A 17,123-nucleotide genomic window follows, 5' to 3' on the forward strand; every position below is an offset into this window, starting at 1 on the left:
ACACCCATTGATTTTCTCATACTCCTCCTCTCTGAGGGGAAGGGCTGTAGCTCACTGGCAGAGCATCTGCTGTGCAGGCAGGCATCCAGTTAAATCCCTGACATCCAGAGGAAAAAAAATCTCCGGGTAGGTTATGCAAAAGGCCTCTACCTGGGACTACAGAAAGCTGCTGCTAGGCAGAATACACAATCCATATTTTGATAGAGCAATGGTCTGATTCCGTGTAAGGCAGCATCATGTGTTCATATGTGAGTCTAATGGTGAGCTGAATAAAAGTTTGACAGTCTGGAACACATGACTGCTCTGGGGCTCCTTCGTCCCAGCCCCTCCCTCCCTCCCTCTGAGACACACACTCACACACTTCTTTTCCCCCACTTCCTCCTTTCCTCTTGCTTCCCTACCTTCCTGAACCCTCCCCTTCCCTCTCTCTGACACACACACATGCAGACTCCTTCCCCCCCATCCTTCCTTCTCTCTTGCCTCCCTGACCTGCTCCCTGGTCCCTACTCCTTCCCTCTCTCTCATACACACTTCCCCTCACTCCTCCTCCTTCCCTCTTGAGGCAGGAGGGCTGCCTTCTTCTGTGGAGTCCTTTGGGCCTCTGCAGGCACTGCTGCCACCTGGGCCTCTGGCACCACCTGGGCCTCTGGCACTGCTGTGGCTGCTGCCATGCCCGCCCCCCCCTGCAGTGCAGCCACTGCCGCCTCCCTGCCTCTTCTAGTGCACTCCCTGAGGTGGGACTACTGAAGTCACATCCATACCCATTTTTGTCCCTTGGGGTGTGTCAGAAGATATGTTCCACATCAAAATAAATAAAATGTAAAATAAAATAAAAAACCAACTAGCCAAATTGTGGGTGCATACAGTCTAACTTCGTAAGGACATACAGTACAGGAGATTTTTAGCTTCTCTCCCATGTAAACAAAAATCTTTGGCTCAATTTATACCTTCTATGATTACTGAAATACAGAATAATTTGAGAGTGGCTTAACTCTTCTCTGAACACCAAGCTTTTGCAATCCTGGATCCTAAAATACACCAAGTCACTTTTGTTAACTTTGGGACATCATAGCACACAAAAAGCGCATGGTCCTTCTGACAATTTACTAAGCCTTTAATTGGCCAGCACTGGTGATCATGTCCCCAATAGGCTGACAGCACTCCCCCACTGATAGCCAGAGGGTCCTCCCTGCCCCCTTCCTCCTCCTCTGTGCTGCTTCCTGGCACTTGGAGCGAGGAGGAAGAGCCAGCAGGAGGTAAGCTGGGGATGGCCATCTAGGCATGCTCTGCTGTGCTTCATGACACCTACATCATACTCCTTGCTTTTCTGGCTGACAGGAAGGTGGGGAGGGTCATCCAGGCATGCTCCGCTGTGGCCACCCCATGCTCCCAACCCTCCTTGCTGCTGAGAGGCCGGGGAACATTGTCTGTCTGTGCTGCCATACCACATTCTCATATATCCTGGCCATTGGAATAGCTGAAAGGGCCAAACTTGCCCGCACTCTGCCATGCCGACTCACCTCACAACCAGGCCCACTCTCATCTGTGGGGGCCACTCCACCCTCCCTCTGCCTTTCTATGGCCCATTTTTAAAATGGGCTTCCCTCTGAGTTTCAAATAAACATGTACACAGTGTTTGGGGAGTGTTCAAAGATCTTCATGAACATACTCTCCTTAATCCTTCTTTACACCATGTAAAGTAGGTCAGTTGTAAGATTTTTGTATTGCAAATGAAGAGACAAAAGAGTAAGATATGGTAGCATGTCTAAAGCCACACAATAAGTTCAGGATGCAATGACTTTGTGGGCCACAACCCAGTCCCTTAAATGAGTACCACAGTAGTTCTCAAATGGACAAACTACTGCTTTTAAGGAATGATTCAAACAATATGCAGGCTACTTCCCCACCCTGAAAAACCATCTCATAGAAAAAGCAAGGGGGAAGGGAGGATGACAGGGAAGATGACTTCTGGGGTTTCTTGAAGCCTGAAGAATGTTTCTGGGTTTCTCAATGGTAAAAAAGTTGAGAAAGACTGTGCTAAACCAAAGAAAGACAGGGTGAGGGTAGGGAGTGGTGATTTGCAGTAGGATGGGGAACTGGGCAAAAATCATCTTTTCCTTGCCAACATATTTCTTTCCTGCTGTCATAACCACTTTTATGCCAGTAGAGTGGCACTTTTGGATTCAACCCATTGTGTATTATATCAATACATTTTTAATACTGAAATAAAGATTTGCAATTCTTGGATGCAGCCATAGATTACAAGGAATTCTTCCTCTTACATAATGAAAAACAACAATTTAAATCAGAATTCAAGGGTAAAACCTATGACAATTCTGTCCAATGTACATGTTGTGTTTCACACTATGACATGACAACTGGGTTGATGCTGGAGACCAAGTTTATTAAAGATACTACCAAAATTTTGGCAAACATTCCAAAAATCAGACTTGTAAACATAATGCTTCCCTTTTCAATTGGCAGCACTTTGAAAAATATATTAAGACAAAAAGAAAAGACAAGTAAAATTCAAAAACTCAATTTTGTGACCAATAACTTATGTTCCCACATGATAAAGTGATGGTTTAAATTAAACCAATTAACTGCATGAAATGAAAGTTTGTGCTGTTTGATGATCACAGTATTTTATAGTTAAATACATCTTTGTTATATTCCTGGCACCCAGGGAAAAAATCTTTAAATATACATTTCACGTAGGCAATAGCTTCTTTGCATATTTTCTCTTCAAAAAATACTTTTATAGCAGTAATATAAATAGGTCACCTACATGTTTCATTTTATAATTTTGCCCCAAAACTATAGAATTAACTTCTGTAAGGTATCAACTTTTTACCCAATAAACAAAGCTGACAAATAGTTGAAATGGAAATATTTATCTTTATAGGGAAAAACCTGCACTAAAACTTGTCAGCTGTTTTAACCTGAACATTTGGCCTGTAAAGCAGATTTCCCCCCTATTGTATATGCTCACATGCACACAACACACACTCTCTCGCTCTCTCATGCACGCACACACACGCTTCAGACACTAATAGGCCATGAAATGCTCCCATTGCTTTGAGGAAGTGGGAAGCAGTGACTTTATGGAGCACTGAATTAAGTACAATCAATATACATAAACACCATAAGGCAACCATTGCAATGGGGGTTGAAATCACAAGAGTTACTGTTGGTGACAGGGTGTATATAACTTTTATATATACACCTCTTAACCCTCCCAAAACAATGTTTTTAAAGTTTTGTGCAAAGTTTTACACTTTCTACCATTTAAGGCAAATAGTTTTGCATTAAAAGAAAGTCAGAAAACAGGCTTATAGTCATCCAAAAAGCTCCTCCTTTTGCTACAAGTTCTCTTTTTAAAAAATGTGCACAACCTCAGAACTAGCGAGATTGAATCTCCAATCCCCAATGGTAAAGTGATTTCCACTGATAAACATGAAAGGAAAAGGGGACCAGAAAAAAAGCAGCTTCAGCTACGCAGGAAAGCAACATCCTCACCATCAACAAAAAATAGCAACTCTGCAAATGCTGAAACTTCTGCATTAGAGAAATCTTCGCTTTTTTTAAACCTTGGAGCAAGTCACATGGAATTTTAAATAAATAATCTTTAGTTTATTCACATCTTCTGGTCCAGAGCTCTAGTGCCATGACTCCGCTTGCCGTTGGTCAAATTCACCTATAAGTCTCTTAATGTGCGCCAGCTTGTTGTGAAGATATTCACATCTGTACTTTTCTTCATGGTAGTTGGGGCTAGACTACAACAACAATAAAATAAGCTTACCAAATGTATTGCATTTTATAGTTCAAAAAGACATCATGACTTTGCAAAGTTGTACAACCAATATATGTGCACATTATGGGTTGCATCCAGACGAAGTTGGCAATTTCCACTGATTTCCAATTGCCACTGTAGACAATTTAGTCTGGATCTAATCCCACATCATTAACTTTACAGATAACAAAACTAGCATTTCTTTCTCTTAAAAAAATAGAAGCACTGATGCACACAAAATTAAGAAACTTTAAAATAATTCTATATAGAGAAAAATAACCAAAGCTTAATGTTGTATCTAATGACAAGCACTGGCTATATGAAGTACAGTGCTACCTGAGTTTATGATAGGAAGCACTCCTTTTTTGGTGCATCATGGGACCAGTTGAACAAGTTTTGTTATATGGGAAGACCTTGGAAATGCAACTTGAAGAGTTTTAGGCTGATCCTGCATTGAACAGGCGGTTGGACCAGATGGCCTGCATGGGCCCTTCCAAATCTATGATTCAATGAACAACGTCTGATTCATTTTGTCTACAAACACAGCCACTGCGGCAAATAAAACGAGTGTCCCATGGTGGTCATGCACACTGGTGCTATAAACAGTGACTGAATTCCTGCCTAATCCAGGTCAGATATTACTTCCTTCAAATGGTTATGCCTTTGTGATTGCTTGCATGAAGAAGTTTATAAGCACATAAACTGACTGAAAGTTACTGCATACTGTACTGAGACACAATACAGCATATATTAAGTACATTCAAATCCCACTGAAAGCAAGGATTAAATGTCTAAACTGATGTTCCTATAACTTTGGTGGGATTTGTACAGGGCATTCTATTTACCAGTCACCTGGCGTAGTGTTGGCCAGCTATTGTGGCCTGGCTCATCTGCCTCTTTCAATTTCTACTCTGAAGATGGGGGAGGGGCATGTTAACCTCTCAGAGCCCTTGCTTCTCCCGCCAGACCTCTTTAAGCTCTTTCTGTCTTTTCCAGTCCAATCCTTAATAGCTGGCTTAGCTCTGCATAATCTCATTCCTCCAGGGCCCCTGTGCCTGCCATACTGTTATGGCTATAGCCAGAAAAACATGGGAACAATTGCTGGTCTTGACTAAAAAGATGGAAGATGCTTTTGCAGATCAGTTATGGCTGACCTGGTCTCTTGGTTAAACATGCCAAACAGGAAGTCCAAACACCCAGAACAGAATAGCCTTGGAGGAAGATGAAGGAGCGATAGACTAATATTGCCTTTAGTAGATTAGAATGGAATATAGTTTACATCAAAAGAAGTAATGTCCAGCTACAACCATCAGAGAATAACAACAATGTCTAACTAAAGACAGAAATGAAGGTATAGTTCAAAGATAGGATATACTAGTTGGGAGTCTAACAGTCAGTCACTTTAATCATTTGTTATATTCTTAGAAGTAGCAAGAGGGCATCAACAGACTGCAGATACATGAATAAAGCTAATTTCATAAAGTTAGCTGTATTCAAGTATCTGAAATCTGTGTTAGTTTGAATTCATAAGTTTGAATTCGTAAGATGATTAGCCAGCCAAGAACATATTGGGTTCTTGGTCCCATCCTTATTGGGTGGGACAACTATCTACTGTAGGAAGATGACTTTGAAAGCTGCAAATATGAGAAACTGAACTGATCTGGACTGTCTTCTTTAGAGATACTCCTTTCTTGTGCCCTGTTTTCATTTGGGTAAGAAAAATGAAATGCTTGAGACTCATGTGGTGATCCCTGGCCCTAGAAATGTCTGCCTAGTTGCAATCACAGCCAGGACTTTTTCAGCCCTGACTCCTGCCCGGTAAAATAAGTTGCCAGCTTTTCCATCAGGCCTATGGTTGAGGCCCTGGTGGTATATTATCAGATGGACTTCCCCCTTTTCTTTCTATTGCTCTTCTTTCCCTCTCTTTCCCTTCCATTCTGTGTTCCCTCCCGCCCAAACTAGATAACTTCACTAGCAAGATGAACAGTCTGATGGTGAGTGGAGAAGGCAGGGGTGGGAGGAGGGATATTTACTAGTCATCATTTTGTTTTTATTGATGTTCCTGTTTTATATTGTAACTTGCCCCAAGCCTGTTTACAAACCTAATTATAAATACATAAATAATCGTTTTAAATTATCCATGTAAAATCAATGGACGTTATTAGATTGACTGCTTTAATGTTAATATATACAGTCATGTTTTAACTGAAAAAATGAAAGCAATAATTTTATTGTAATGCGTTCTGTACCCTAAAACAAGCCAAAAAAGTTATCCAGGTGTAGCTCTTGCCAGGGCTTTAATGTTGTGATACAGGAAAGTTAAATAAAGTGCACAACTGTATCTGAATCGAGTCTGACCAGAGTCATCCAGAATAACACCCCCAAACACTCATCTTAGAAAATATTTATAAATGGTTTCAGGATTAGAAAGTCAGCATCATGCAGCCCCAGGTGTCCACTAGACATGACTTTTCATTTTAAGCCCTATACTAAGAGAAAGAACACATTTATAATTATAAGGTCAATTATGGTCTCAAAAGACAATTTTTAAGCTTCTCCATTTCAGGCCACCTTGTAAATATATTGCTGTGCTGCAGCAGAAAAAGCTCAGCTGAGATATGCTGGTGATTTGGACTGACAATGAATGCTCAAGGACCATTCATATACACAGCATACCCAGAGGGCAAAGAAAAAAATCTTGTTAAAATCAGGTCAAGTTATGATTTAGTGTAGATTGAAAGAACAGCCTAGTGCAATGTGGATTTAGTGTTACCATTGCCAAGACAAGGCAATGATTCAATATGACTAATTTAGAAACTATACATCCATATTAACTGTAAAGCATGTTTTGGCTTCCATTGCCTAAACATGTTCTTGAATCTCTGTTAATTCAGGTTTTTAAAGCATGCAAGCTGAACAAGCTTCAGGGGCTTACCATGAAGCCGACTTCACTAAGAAAGCAGGGACAGCCTGTGCTGAGTTCTTTTATTCTATTGGGGAGGGGGAAGAGACAATACAGTAAAATAAACCATACTAACCTGTTTGATCTTCCGATATTCTTTTAAGACTTCCTCATGCAGTATCTACAAATTTGAGAATTGGAACAGGCATAACTTGAAGGTTACAGAAAACAGCTAATTATTAACAATTACTCTGCTGAAGAATAGAACCACACTGCACCCAGTACAGTAAGAACATCAAAGGGGCTCATGGGAATTGTAGTCCACGAATATCTGGAGGACCACAGGTTGACTACCCCTGCTCTAACTAAAAATTCTGTCTATAAGCCTTCACAGCACTGATTTGACACACATATGATCCAGGCAAAAATTATTTGATTCTCTAGTAAGCAGTCAGAACTTTGTGACCAGAGATTGGGGTAATGATATACTACTACACCAGCAATGCTATTCAAATTATCCTTAAAAACAGCATTATACCAGCAAACAAACTAGAGAGGGGAAAGTAAGTTTTACCTGATAATCTAGAGTTCCTGGAGTAAGCATCTTACGATGAGTATCTAATTCCATAAACCTCCTGGTAACGCTTTCCATCCTTGCATGCAATGTTCGGTATTCATCGTATTCTGCATTGAAATCATCCTTGTAACTTTGCCTTTGTTCATATGAGACAATTGCTATATATTTTCTTTTAAAGAAAAAAAAAGATGGTTTAGAAAACACTCCCAGTGTTTTTGGTTTGCAAGGTATTTTCAAAGCCTTTATTGATCTACTTCTCCTTTAAAACAGTGTCCAATTTATGTTTTTTATTCCTGTCCCACTCCCTAGGGTTATCATACAGATGCTACCAGACAATTTTTTATTTTGGTTATTTTCATTTTATTCAATAAGTACGCCTTAAAAAGACAACCTTGAGGATTTGTATCCAAATAAAGGGCATTACAAGTAAATGCGCAACACCACTACACTGCCTCTCCACCAATCTTATTACTTGTTCTTCGCTGTTGCATTATCACTACTAAAAGGAGTAAGGTTATATGGTTATATATAATTTTGTTGGGGAAAGTATTTGAGCCTGAAAGAAGAGGCTATGTCCACTGATCCTTGAGACCTTTTCTTGTCCTTATTATGGGCCAGTTAAAAGTGTCTTTAGGTGAGAAACTGCTAATCAAACTCTCAAATGGGTTTACAGAGAAATGCAAGATTGCAGTATCTTGGATTCTTCTGTGCAGGACGGGGAGAGTGCACTGCTCAAGTAGGACAAACGGCTAGAGCCAGCTGCAGCTGAAATGACACAGGTATGTGCAGGCAGTATGATTCCAGGGACAAGGATCACGTGGATGCGGTTAAGAGTCACATTAACACTGCTGTATTTTATAGTAGCACATCTGACTACTATGCAAGGTTGCGTCAGCATTTCAGTTCACAATGGCCAGACTACTCTTAATTGTTAGGTTTACACTACAGCAGGATAGGGTGCAGGGCATTCTGCTGCTGCGGAACACAGACAATGTGGAATGGCCTTCCAAACACCTCACGAAAAATGTCCTTTGCTTTCCTCTTGGGAGGGAAAACACTCAACAGAACACACTGAAAAAAGGCACCGAGATAAGCTATTTTTTCTGTAGGGTTACCTACAATGGCTCCAACAACTTGCTCTGGTAATTATTAGAAAGATTTCTAAAAACTGTTAGATGGTATGAGCAATAGAAGATATGCACACTACATACAAATAATGCCCAGTTGTGATACTTGAAAAATATATTCTAAGCATGGTTAGCTGAACAACAAAAAGCCATTAACATTTTTGAAATAGCACTCCTCCACGAGTAGTCACCATTCCTTTTATGAAGTGCATTCTTAAAATCTATTGAAGCAACTAGCAAGAAATGTCATTGGTCTTACAGTAACAGACAGTAGTTCTGAGAGCCAGAAGAAAGGTTTACATGAAGAATTTTAAATTGTTTTGCATGTTCAACTCTTTACATGAAGAGTTCGAGATTTTTTAGAATGTATATAATGAATATCTTACTTAATGTTCAGCATAGAAATGGATTTTCAAAGTCAGGACTAACTTGCATTGTAACAGAATACTTAACCTCACTGAACATTCATTTTTTTGTGTTCTTTTTACATGTGTTTCTTCTGGCTGCACTATCCTCTATATGGCTAGTGCTACCACTTAATCTTACAGGGACCCGGGTAGTTTTGTAGATGGTGTCACAATGATATCTCTGACACAGCAATCGCACTGATATGCAACAAATCACATAGGTCACCAGAGACAGATTAAATGGCAGGGAGGACAAAGGGGGAAAAGGTGCTAAGCAGCCGCCGCCGCCGCCAAGAGAACAAAGGGACTGAACATTACTAAAACAGAAAAACACATTTGCATCTAATGTTAGACGTTACAGATAAAAGAGAGGTACTTTTCAACAACTTCTAGCTATGAAAGTATCTTTTATTTTGGTTTGTAAACTGCCTAAAGCATCGGAAAAGCAGCCATTGAATGCCTTAGAATAAACAACAAGCTGACTCTTTGCTGCTAGCCACTATCATGGCATATGTAGCAGCCATATGAGATTTGCAAAAAAGAAAAGAAAAAAAGAGGGCTAGAAACTGTGACCATAAGGAATCAAGGAGCCTGTCTCATCTGAGCAGTCCACAGTCTCGGGAACTCTTCAGCATGCCTGATTTGCTTCTGAATACTTCCTTATGCAATTGCCAATAATAATTGATCTTCAAGTTTTTGGAAACAAACTGAACTAAGGCTATTTTTCAACAAGACTTTTGTACAGAACGCTACTTGTTAGGAAGAGGTGGTAGAGAATATCTCTACCAGGATCAAGATTTTCTAAGGCGGTATCTCTCCTAGGCAGTCCATTAATTTGCTTTGTTCCTTTCATAAGAATAAGGCAGAAGCAAGATCAGCCTCTGGTCTGGGATGACTTTTAAGAGGGCTTTTCTCTTCCATGTAGATGACAAGGAGGGGAAGTTTTCATGAAGCTTTTTCATTTTGCAGCCTGATAACGACTTTAATGGGTTAAGTGCTTTATCGTCTAATAAAAGTGCCACAAAAAGGTTTCTCTCTGCCCCACCCTGCTGCTCCAGCATTATTCTACTTACTCAAAGTAGTCTGGTAGCTCAGTTGTTGACAAAGGATCTGTAGAAGCAGTGCAAGTCTTTTTAACACCTATAAAGAAATAAAAGTTTTGATATTTTGATAACAGATTGTACTAAAGGCAAGCCTGTTCTGACTTTGAAGTGCTAACACAGAGTACTCCTTCCTAAGGATTAGTTTTCATAGTCTCAAGAGACAATTAAGAGCAAAGCACACTATTGAAAGTTCATAATAGAGGTTGTCTGACAAATTCTTAACAGCCAATGGCAGGAATTTAAAATGCAAAAGCAACTTCAGACCTCATACAATAAAAGCAGTCTAGTCTTAACCCAAGGTCAGTCTCCTATTATTTCAAGACAAGTTGTGGCATCTGCGCAGCAATTCAAGAATTTCTGTGGCAGATGTCAGCACACAATAGGAGACGGGAGAGTTACATCAACCTCCAGTTTTTACCAGAGTGAAATAAAGGACAATGGAGTAGAACACCAAGTCCTTTTTTTCTTCCCAACTCCTTCCCTTCACTAGCCACACAAAGTTAGGAACATGTAAAGCTCACAGACTTTAGCAGCAAAGAAATCACAAAGAAGAGAGGGAATCCATAATATAATAAAGTGAACAGTAAGAATAGACCATTTTATGTATTGTTCCGTTTTATGTTTATGTATTCTTATGTAAACCGCCCTGAGCCTCCGGGGAGGGCGGTATATAAGTATGATAGATAAATAAATAAATAATCACTCATGGTATGAAATTATTGAGTTGCACCCAGTGCTCTTCTCAATAACAGGTTAAAATACGGCCTTGGTGTGAAATGCCTCTTGAAGGCACTTCTGCTTGAGAAAGAGACTCTGTGTACATTGCTGATTCCCATGTGGCATCTCATAGCAGCCGCCCAAGCCACTTTGTGCACCATTCCAGATGTTTCTGGGGCTTCAAAAATGACTTTTAGACAGGGCATGATTGACTGCAGCACCAAAGGGGGTAGGAGAGCCATGTTGAATGAGCAGACAACTGCGTGAAACACTCAGTTTCCAAGGTAGTATGAATAAGCCAGACAGCTTGCTTTAAATTTATTAATAGGATAATATCGTCTCTCTAGCATGAACACAATAGCATTAATACACTTGAGTAATGCTGAAGTGTTTACATCATTGGCAGTCAGCAAGTTTCAAACACATTAAACCTCATATTATAATCACAATATTTTATATGGATAAGGAAGTTATCCTTGATATTTTGTGGCTATAATTAAAGTTATGTAATTTGCATTATACTACGTTATGGCTTTGCTGAATTCTTACAAACAAAACAATCTATTGAGGTATGCTGATTAAGATTATGGTAACTAAATCAAAATTTTGGGAAAACAATATTACTAAGAATCTAATATAAATTAAACAAACACAACTGTACTTCTTTAACTAGCTTCTAAAAGATCAGGGGTCCATAAAGTTACCCTGTATTACAAAAAAAAGAAAATCCAAGCTGTCCCAACTTAGCTCCTACCAGAGACTCATATCAGAGCCTCTGAAGACCTACAGTATTGTATCTAGCCAGCAATATACTTAAGCATGGATTTATTTACAAGGTCATCAATCAACTTTAACTCCAAAAACTTTTAAAATAGATCATGACTTATTCTGGCTTGGAAGGCATTTCATTATTGTTGTTGTTTTTAAACTAAAGTGATAAATTATTAAAACACTTTTGCTAAAATTCAGTGACTTTGGGTTATCTCAAAAGCTAGTCAGAGTTTTCCCCGAGATGCATTAATGGTCCCTGTGTCATTTAAAAAACTGACCATAACCTGCAACTTCATGGCTATGCAGAAGTTGTCATTACAACCAATGGCAGGAGCTCAGAACAGCGTATTTATTTTTTATTTATGTTTACATTTTTAAACCACCATTCCCAGCAAGCTGGCTCATGGCAGTTCACAAAGACATTGTAACATCCAATAAAAATATAATTAATAACCCCTTAAAAACAGTCCTTAATAACCCATAAACTGGGGGTATCTCATATGACCTAAGAAAAAACCCTCCCCCCATTCCGGAGCATTGGTCTTGATGTCAATGGAGTTATGGCTGGCAGATAAGAATGGCGTAAGTCTAACACAGCACCCTGGAGCCGGGGGGTAAGGGAGAAGGGGGGCCTGAATACATACCCCAAGCTCCTACTCAAACTGCATGCCTTAACAGAATGCCAGCTAATACACTAATACAGTGATGTAAAAAGAAATCCCAGATTTATCATTAGAGTGAATAAGTAATTATGCAGAATTGTTTTCAGATGTACAATATGAATTAACTTATTCTGGCACCTTAGTTTACCCACTGACTTTTTAAGCTTCATTACCATCCCCTACTGGTGACAATAAAGTCAGCTGTGTTTGAGGCAATCCACAAACTGAAGCCCAAGCTGAACAGACCCAAATGGGCACCTCCTGACCTGAACTGGTCTGGCAAGTTTGGTTCCCTCTTTCTTCTGGCTGCAGCAAGCCGCAGCCGGAAGAAAGGGGGCAGGGATTGTTCAGGAAGAGAATTGGCTGGCAGCCATTTAAACCTAATAGTAGAGCCAAGGATCTCACACCATGCTGCTAGTATTTTTAAATGGCTGGCCCAAACAGCCAAACCAGCCAAAACTTATGTAAATGTTGGAAGAAGATGCCTTCCTCTAACATGAGGTCCTGATCTCCAAACTGGCCTAAATTCATGCCAAATTTTGGCTCACGAATTGGTCTGTGCCTGTCACTAGTCGTCAGTCATAACTGCCAGTCAATTTTAGCTAGTTTACTAAAATGTGCTGGAGGTATAGCCAAAGCACTGATCTATCCCCTATAAATCAATGGAGCAAACTAGTGCCATAGTGGCTAAATCAAGAGGAAAAGCAATTAGATAATTTTTACATAGCTCTAGGGTTCTGAGATATTCTATGACCTGAGTCTGACCGCTCTCCCACTGCAGATGCCATTTTTGGCTTAATACATGAATGATTTATACAGTAAAACAAGAAAATTAGATTGGCTAAAGAAAACTTAAAACCTCTCTAAAGTACATAAAAAAACAAAAGGAAAACACAGGCTATTTCCTGATTATTTGTAAAACCTCTCCAGCTCTAGCTGATACCTCAAACATTGTGTTCTAGCTCCAATTTAATGAAAATTAGCCCCGTTGTCTTCAACCGCAGACAGAAAAGCTGTGATGTTATGGAATGTTTGATTCTACTGTTTAGAATACCTTGCCCAAAGTAAGGGCAACAATGCCTGTGTGCTGTTGCAGATCAAATTCTTAAAGAGTTTGGGGATTCATTTGCATAATTTCTTCACAGTCTGGCAAGGTGAAGAAAACAGAGCTTTATTCAGGAGAGTGCTCAATGTCTGTTTTAAATGAAAACCTCATGCCATTATAGAACCAAGTATTACTTTTCCCATACTGAAGTTTTAAGAAGTCATATTTGGAGTAAAATACTCTCACATTTTATCACCTCTGCTAGTTCAGCTGCAACTTACTTGTAAGCAGCTGTGTATTGGTAAGGTATGTTACCTGTGATTTGTTCCTCCATGGTTTACACATCCCAGAATTAACTTTATAACCCTCCTGATTACAAAAGAGAATCGGTAACTGAGTGCTAGATAATGCTGAAAAACCAATGACAATCCTGAGATACAGTCACAGCTACAGCAATTACACATTCGGAGACTACTGTCACTTTCTCATCTACAAAATTCAAAAGGTACCTTTAAATCTTACTAGGGGGTGATATTACTACTTTTCTTCTTCCAACACTGTTAATTTATGTATTTCTTTAAAACTGAGCACTAGAGCTCACACAATTGTGTCTCCTAGTTAAGTCTTTATGTAGCCATTCTCCTATATAATTCGTATGCAGCAGCAAGACACTAACAAAAAAACATACTGAGTTGTATCATCAGATCTAGCGCTTTTGCTGACATATTAGCTATTTATAAAAATCAGGTTTTCACCAGGTGCAGATTTACAATATGGTCACTATATCCACTGACAAATTCCACTGCCCTAATTTAGTATACTAGTTTTTATATCCTAACTTGAAGGCTTTAAGACCTGAAAGTCTTGATTAAAGAGAAGAAGGCAAGAATATCTGTTCTGCCCAGATTTTTAGAAGGCTCGTGTGTGTGTGTGTGTGTGTGTGTGAAAAGTGCATCAGACAGTGAAGAAAAGTTCAAAGTTTCTGAACTTTGTATGATGTTATTAATGTTGTATTTACACATTTCCTCAAACATGAAGTACAACATTTTCGGGAAGAGGAAGACACCAAGTACCTTCTCCTTTCAAAACCCACCCTAAGGACAAATATTTAGACACAGAAATACTTCCCTATGCAAATGAAACACATTAAGTGTTAAATACTTTATCAGAACATTTTGGTAATTAATTCACAGGATTGTTATGGGCCAGAAGTAAATTGAAGGCACATAACACACACACTAGAAACTAACATAATGATAATAATGTAGGAATATAAACTTTTAGCTGATAAGGAACAGAAAATTTCCCCTTCATTCCCCTCTTTGCTCCTCCCATGCTATTCATGACAGTCACCAGGAAAAGAATTTCAGGGAGCTCAGTGGCTGGAAACCAGAGACAAGGGGAGGAAGCTAGAAAAATCAATTCCGCAAGCTCTGCTGTAACAGTACTGCAGACGTAGCACAATATAGTACGCAGCATAATGATTGCAAACACATTACCTATTGTAATTATACTTCTAGGACTATATCCAAAAACATATTATGTGTTCAAATATGAGGCATTCAGCAGTTAAGGCACATTTTTATTGCATAGCATATATCAGACTAAGCTTTGGTTCCTTATTCACTATGAACAAGAGACTGAGCATTTTGGCAGGGCTGTCTGGAAACACATTGAATATAGAGTTAAATGAGTCAAAGGCTACAGTGCACATATACTGCCCAACACTGTTAACAGTGACATAGCATGCCAAAAACTGCACTAATACCATCTTCCAGCTTTTTCTATACACTTTACTAGAAGAGTTGGTCCTTATATGCTGCTTTTCTCTACCCAAAGGACTCTCAAAGTGGCTTACATTCACCTCCCTTTTCCTCTCCACACAACAGACACCCTATGAGGTAGGTGAGAGAGCCCTAATATTACTGCTCGGTCAGAACAGCTTTATCAGTGCTGTGATGAGCCCAAGGTCACCCAGCTGGCTGCATATGGGGGAGAGGGAATCAAACCCTGCTCACCAGATTAGAAGTCCAGTCTCCTAACCACTACACCAAGCTGGCTCTCTACACTTTCCATTTCTAGTACTGTAGAATGCACCCTCTTCCTAACACAGGATGCCTAAACAATGTGACATGTCAGAATAAGAGATTATGGATACTATGGCATATTAACATCTCTTGCAATGGTTGCTTCACCACATGACCCATCCACTAGTTATTGTTTATGCAAATTCAAAATAAAGTCTTACAAGAACCACTTTACATTATTACAATGGACCACAGACATTAATTGTATGCAAGACTGTCTATATATGCCTTTTGTTCTTGTAAACTTGCACATTCATTAAATTGGCATTCACTTAAATTCAGAAAGAACAAACCCAGGGCAGAGTGTCCCATTAGTACTGTAACATGAAAGTCACTTGCATATGATTTGATTTCATGCATCTGATGTATCATTAGCAGAAATACACGAGTTAAGTGGGAATGGAAGATTAGGTTGGTATGAAAAGTATCCTCACTAAATGCCTGTCCCACATGGATCTAATATGCTTGTTTTACTAGTGAGGTGTGGGACTCTACCATGGGGAAATGGCTTTCACAATGCATTCAGAGTGTAAGAATGTACCCTAGTTGCTTTGACCAAACACAGAAAAATGACAATACCTTCACTAAAATTCACACTGGAGTTCTTCAACTTGGCAATCTCTTTGTTTTCACAGTCTTTTGCCTTCTCTGCAACGTTCTCAATGCTATGTTCTCTGATTTGGTCCTTCTCCTTATGCTTCTTGGACTTCTTCTTGGATTTTTTGTGCAACACTGAACGTTTCTCATCTGTAGATTTTGGGCACACAGACAGATCTTCAGTGGGTGCTGGGATTTCCAGTGGAGTCCTAGTAATGTATTTTTGATTCTGGTCCTCATAAATGCTGCCATTCTGACTCAAAGTGTCAACAGGCAGGTCTTGAGTTCCCCGGCCTTCAGGAGTGCTAGGGGAATTGGAGTTAGAATTTACAGTCCGAGGAGGATTTGAAACAGAAAGGCAAGTTGGAGGAAGTGGTAGAGCAGCTGGCGTCGCAGCAGCTGCAGGTGGTGGTGGAGGTGGTGGCGAAGCTTCAGTATGTTTTTCACCAGAATTAGTTAAGTGATCATTTAACGTTGGTTGAACTCTGTTCGTAAGATGAGAAATCCTTGGCTTTTTATTCATTAAAGGATCAATAAAATCAGAATCTAAAAGCCGTTTCTGCAAAAAAATTGAGATATATTTTGAATACATCATATATACATCAGCATGTATCCAAGAATGGAGTTCTGAAGATTTAAGGGCACAATTCTTCAGGAGAGAGAGAGGTGTTGACTTCTGTTGATTCCCCTCTTCAGATTTCACTTTGCCATTATGGTATTCCAAGGGATACATTGACTCCCAGGAACAAAACTTCAGAGGGCTCACTATAGTGGAAATATGTTGCAAGGAAGTTTTGCTCCATGAGGTTCGTGGACAACTAGAACTTTATTTTATCAACTGGTAGTATTTATGATGCTGTCCATGTAATAAGATAAAGGTTTACTGCGCTTAAACATAAACCTTGACCCATTTCGAGGTTGGGGGGAAAATGCATTTCTCATGTGCAAAGAGAATGAGGGATAGATTCTAATATTGCTTTGGGTCCCAGGCCATTCACTTTGCTATTTATATTTGGTAAATATTCAGGAATGCTGATTTTTGGGGGCTGTATTATAGCCTAAGGAGACCTTTATAGTTAATGGCTGTTATGATCTCCAAAGACTGTAAGAATTCAATTGTATCTTGGACTGGGGTGGTGGTGTTATTTTGAGTCACAGGCACCAAATTTGCTGCATAGCTGCTGGTGCCTCACTTAAAATAAACTCCCAAGTCTGAAAAAGATTGGACTAGGGGGTTCAATTCTATGGGTTCCCACAAAGGTGTCATTTTGGATAGCTGAAAAAATGGGGAAAAATATACCCTGCTGATTTAATATCCGAAAGTATTTTTTGGGT

General features: G+C 39.5%; 1 protein-coding gene across 2 annotated transcripts in view; it reads right to left on the bottom strand.

Annotated features, from left to right (window-relative positions):
* Positions 1 to 2,383: 2,383 nt before the first annotated feature.
* Positions 2,384 to 17,123, bottom strand: part of ELL2 (elongation factor for RNA polymerase II 2) — a 37,112-nt gene continuing 22,372 nt past the window's right edge. Inside the window, exons 8-12 of one of the 2 annotated variants that reach the window (XM_077347664.1) lie at positions 15,771 to 16,347; positions 9,880 to 9,946; positions 7,270 to 7,441; positions 6,832 to 6,876; positions 2,384 to 3,771 (exon numbers count right to left, since the gene is read on the bottom strand). In XM_077347664.1, coding sequence (XP_077203779.1) covers positions 3,757 to 3,771; positions 6,832 to 6,876; positions 7,270 to 7,441; positions 9,880 to 9,946; positions 15,771 to 16,347 — 876 coding nt within the window. In that variant the 3' untranslated portion in view covers positions 2,384 to 3,756. Of the gene's footprint in view, positions 3,777 to 6,831; positions 6,877 to 7,269; positions 7,442 to 9,879; positions 9,947 to 15,770; positions 16,348 to 17,123 lie in introns of both variants that reach the window. The other variant, XM_077347663.1, reaches the window with a different exon arrangement.

This window comes from Paroedura picta, chromosome 7 (genome assembly GCF_049243985.1).
Source record: "Paroedura picta isolate Pp20150507F chromosome 7, Ppicta_v3.0, whole genome shotgun sequence".
NCBI classification, from domain to species: Eukaryota; Metazoa; Chordata; class Lepidosauria; order Squamata; family Gekkonidae; genus Paroedura; species Paroedura picta.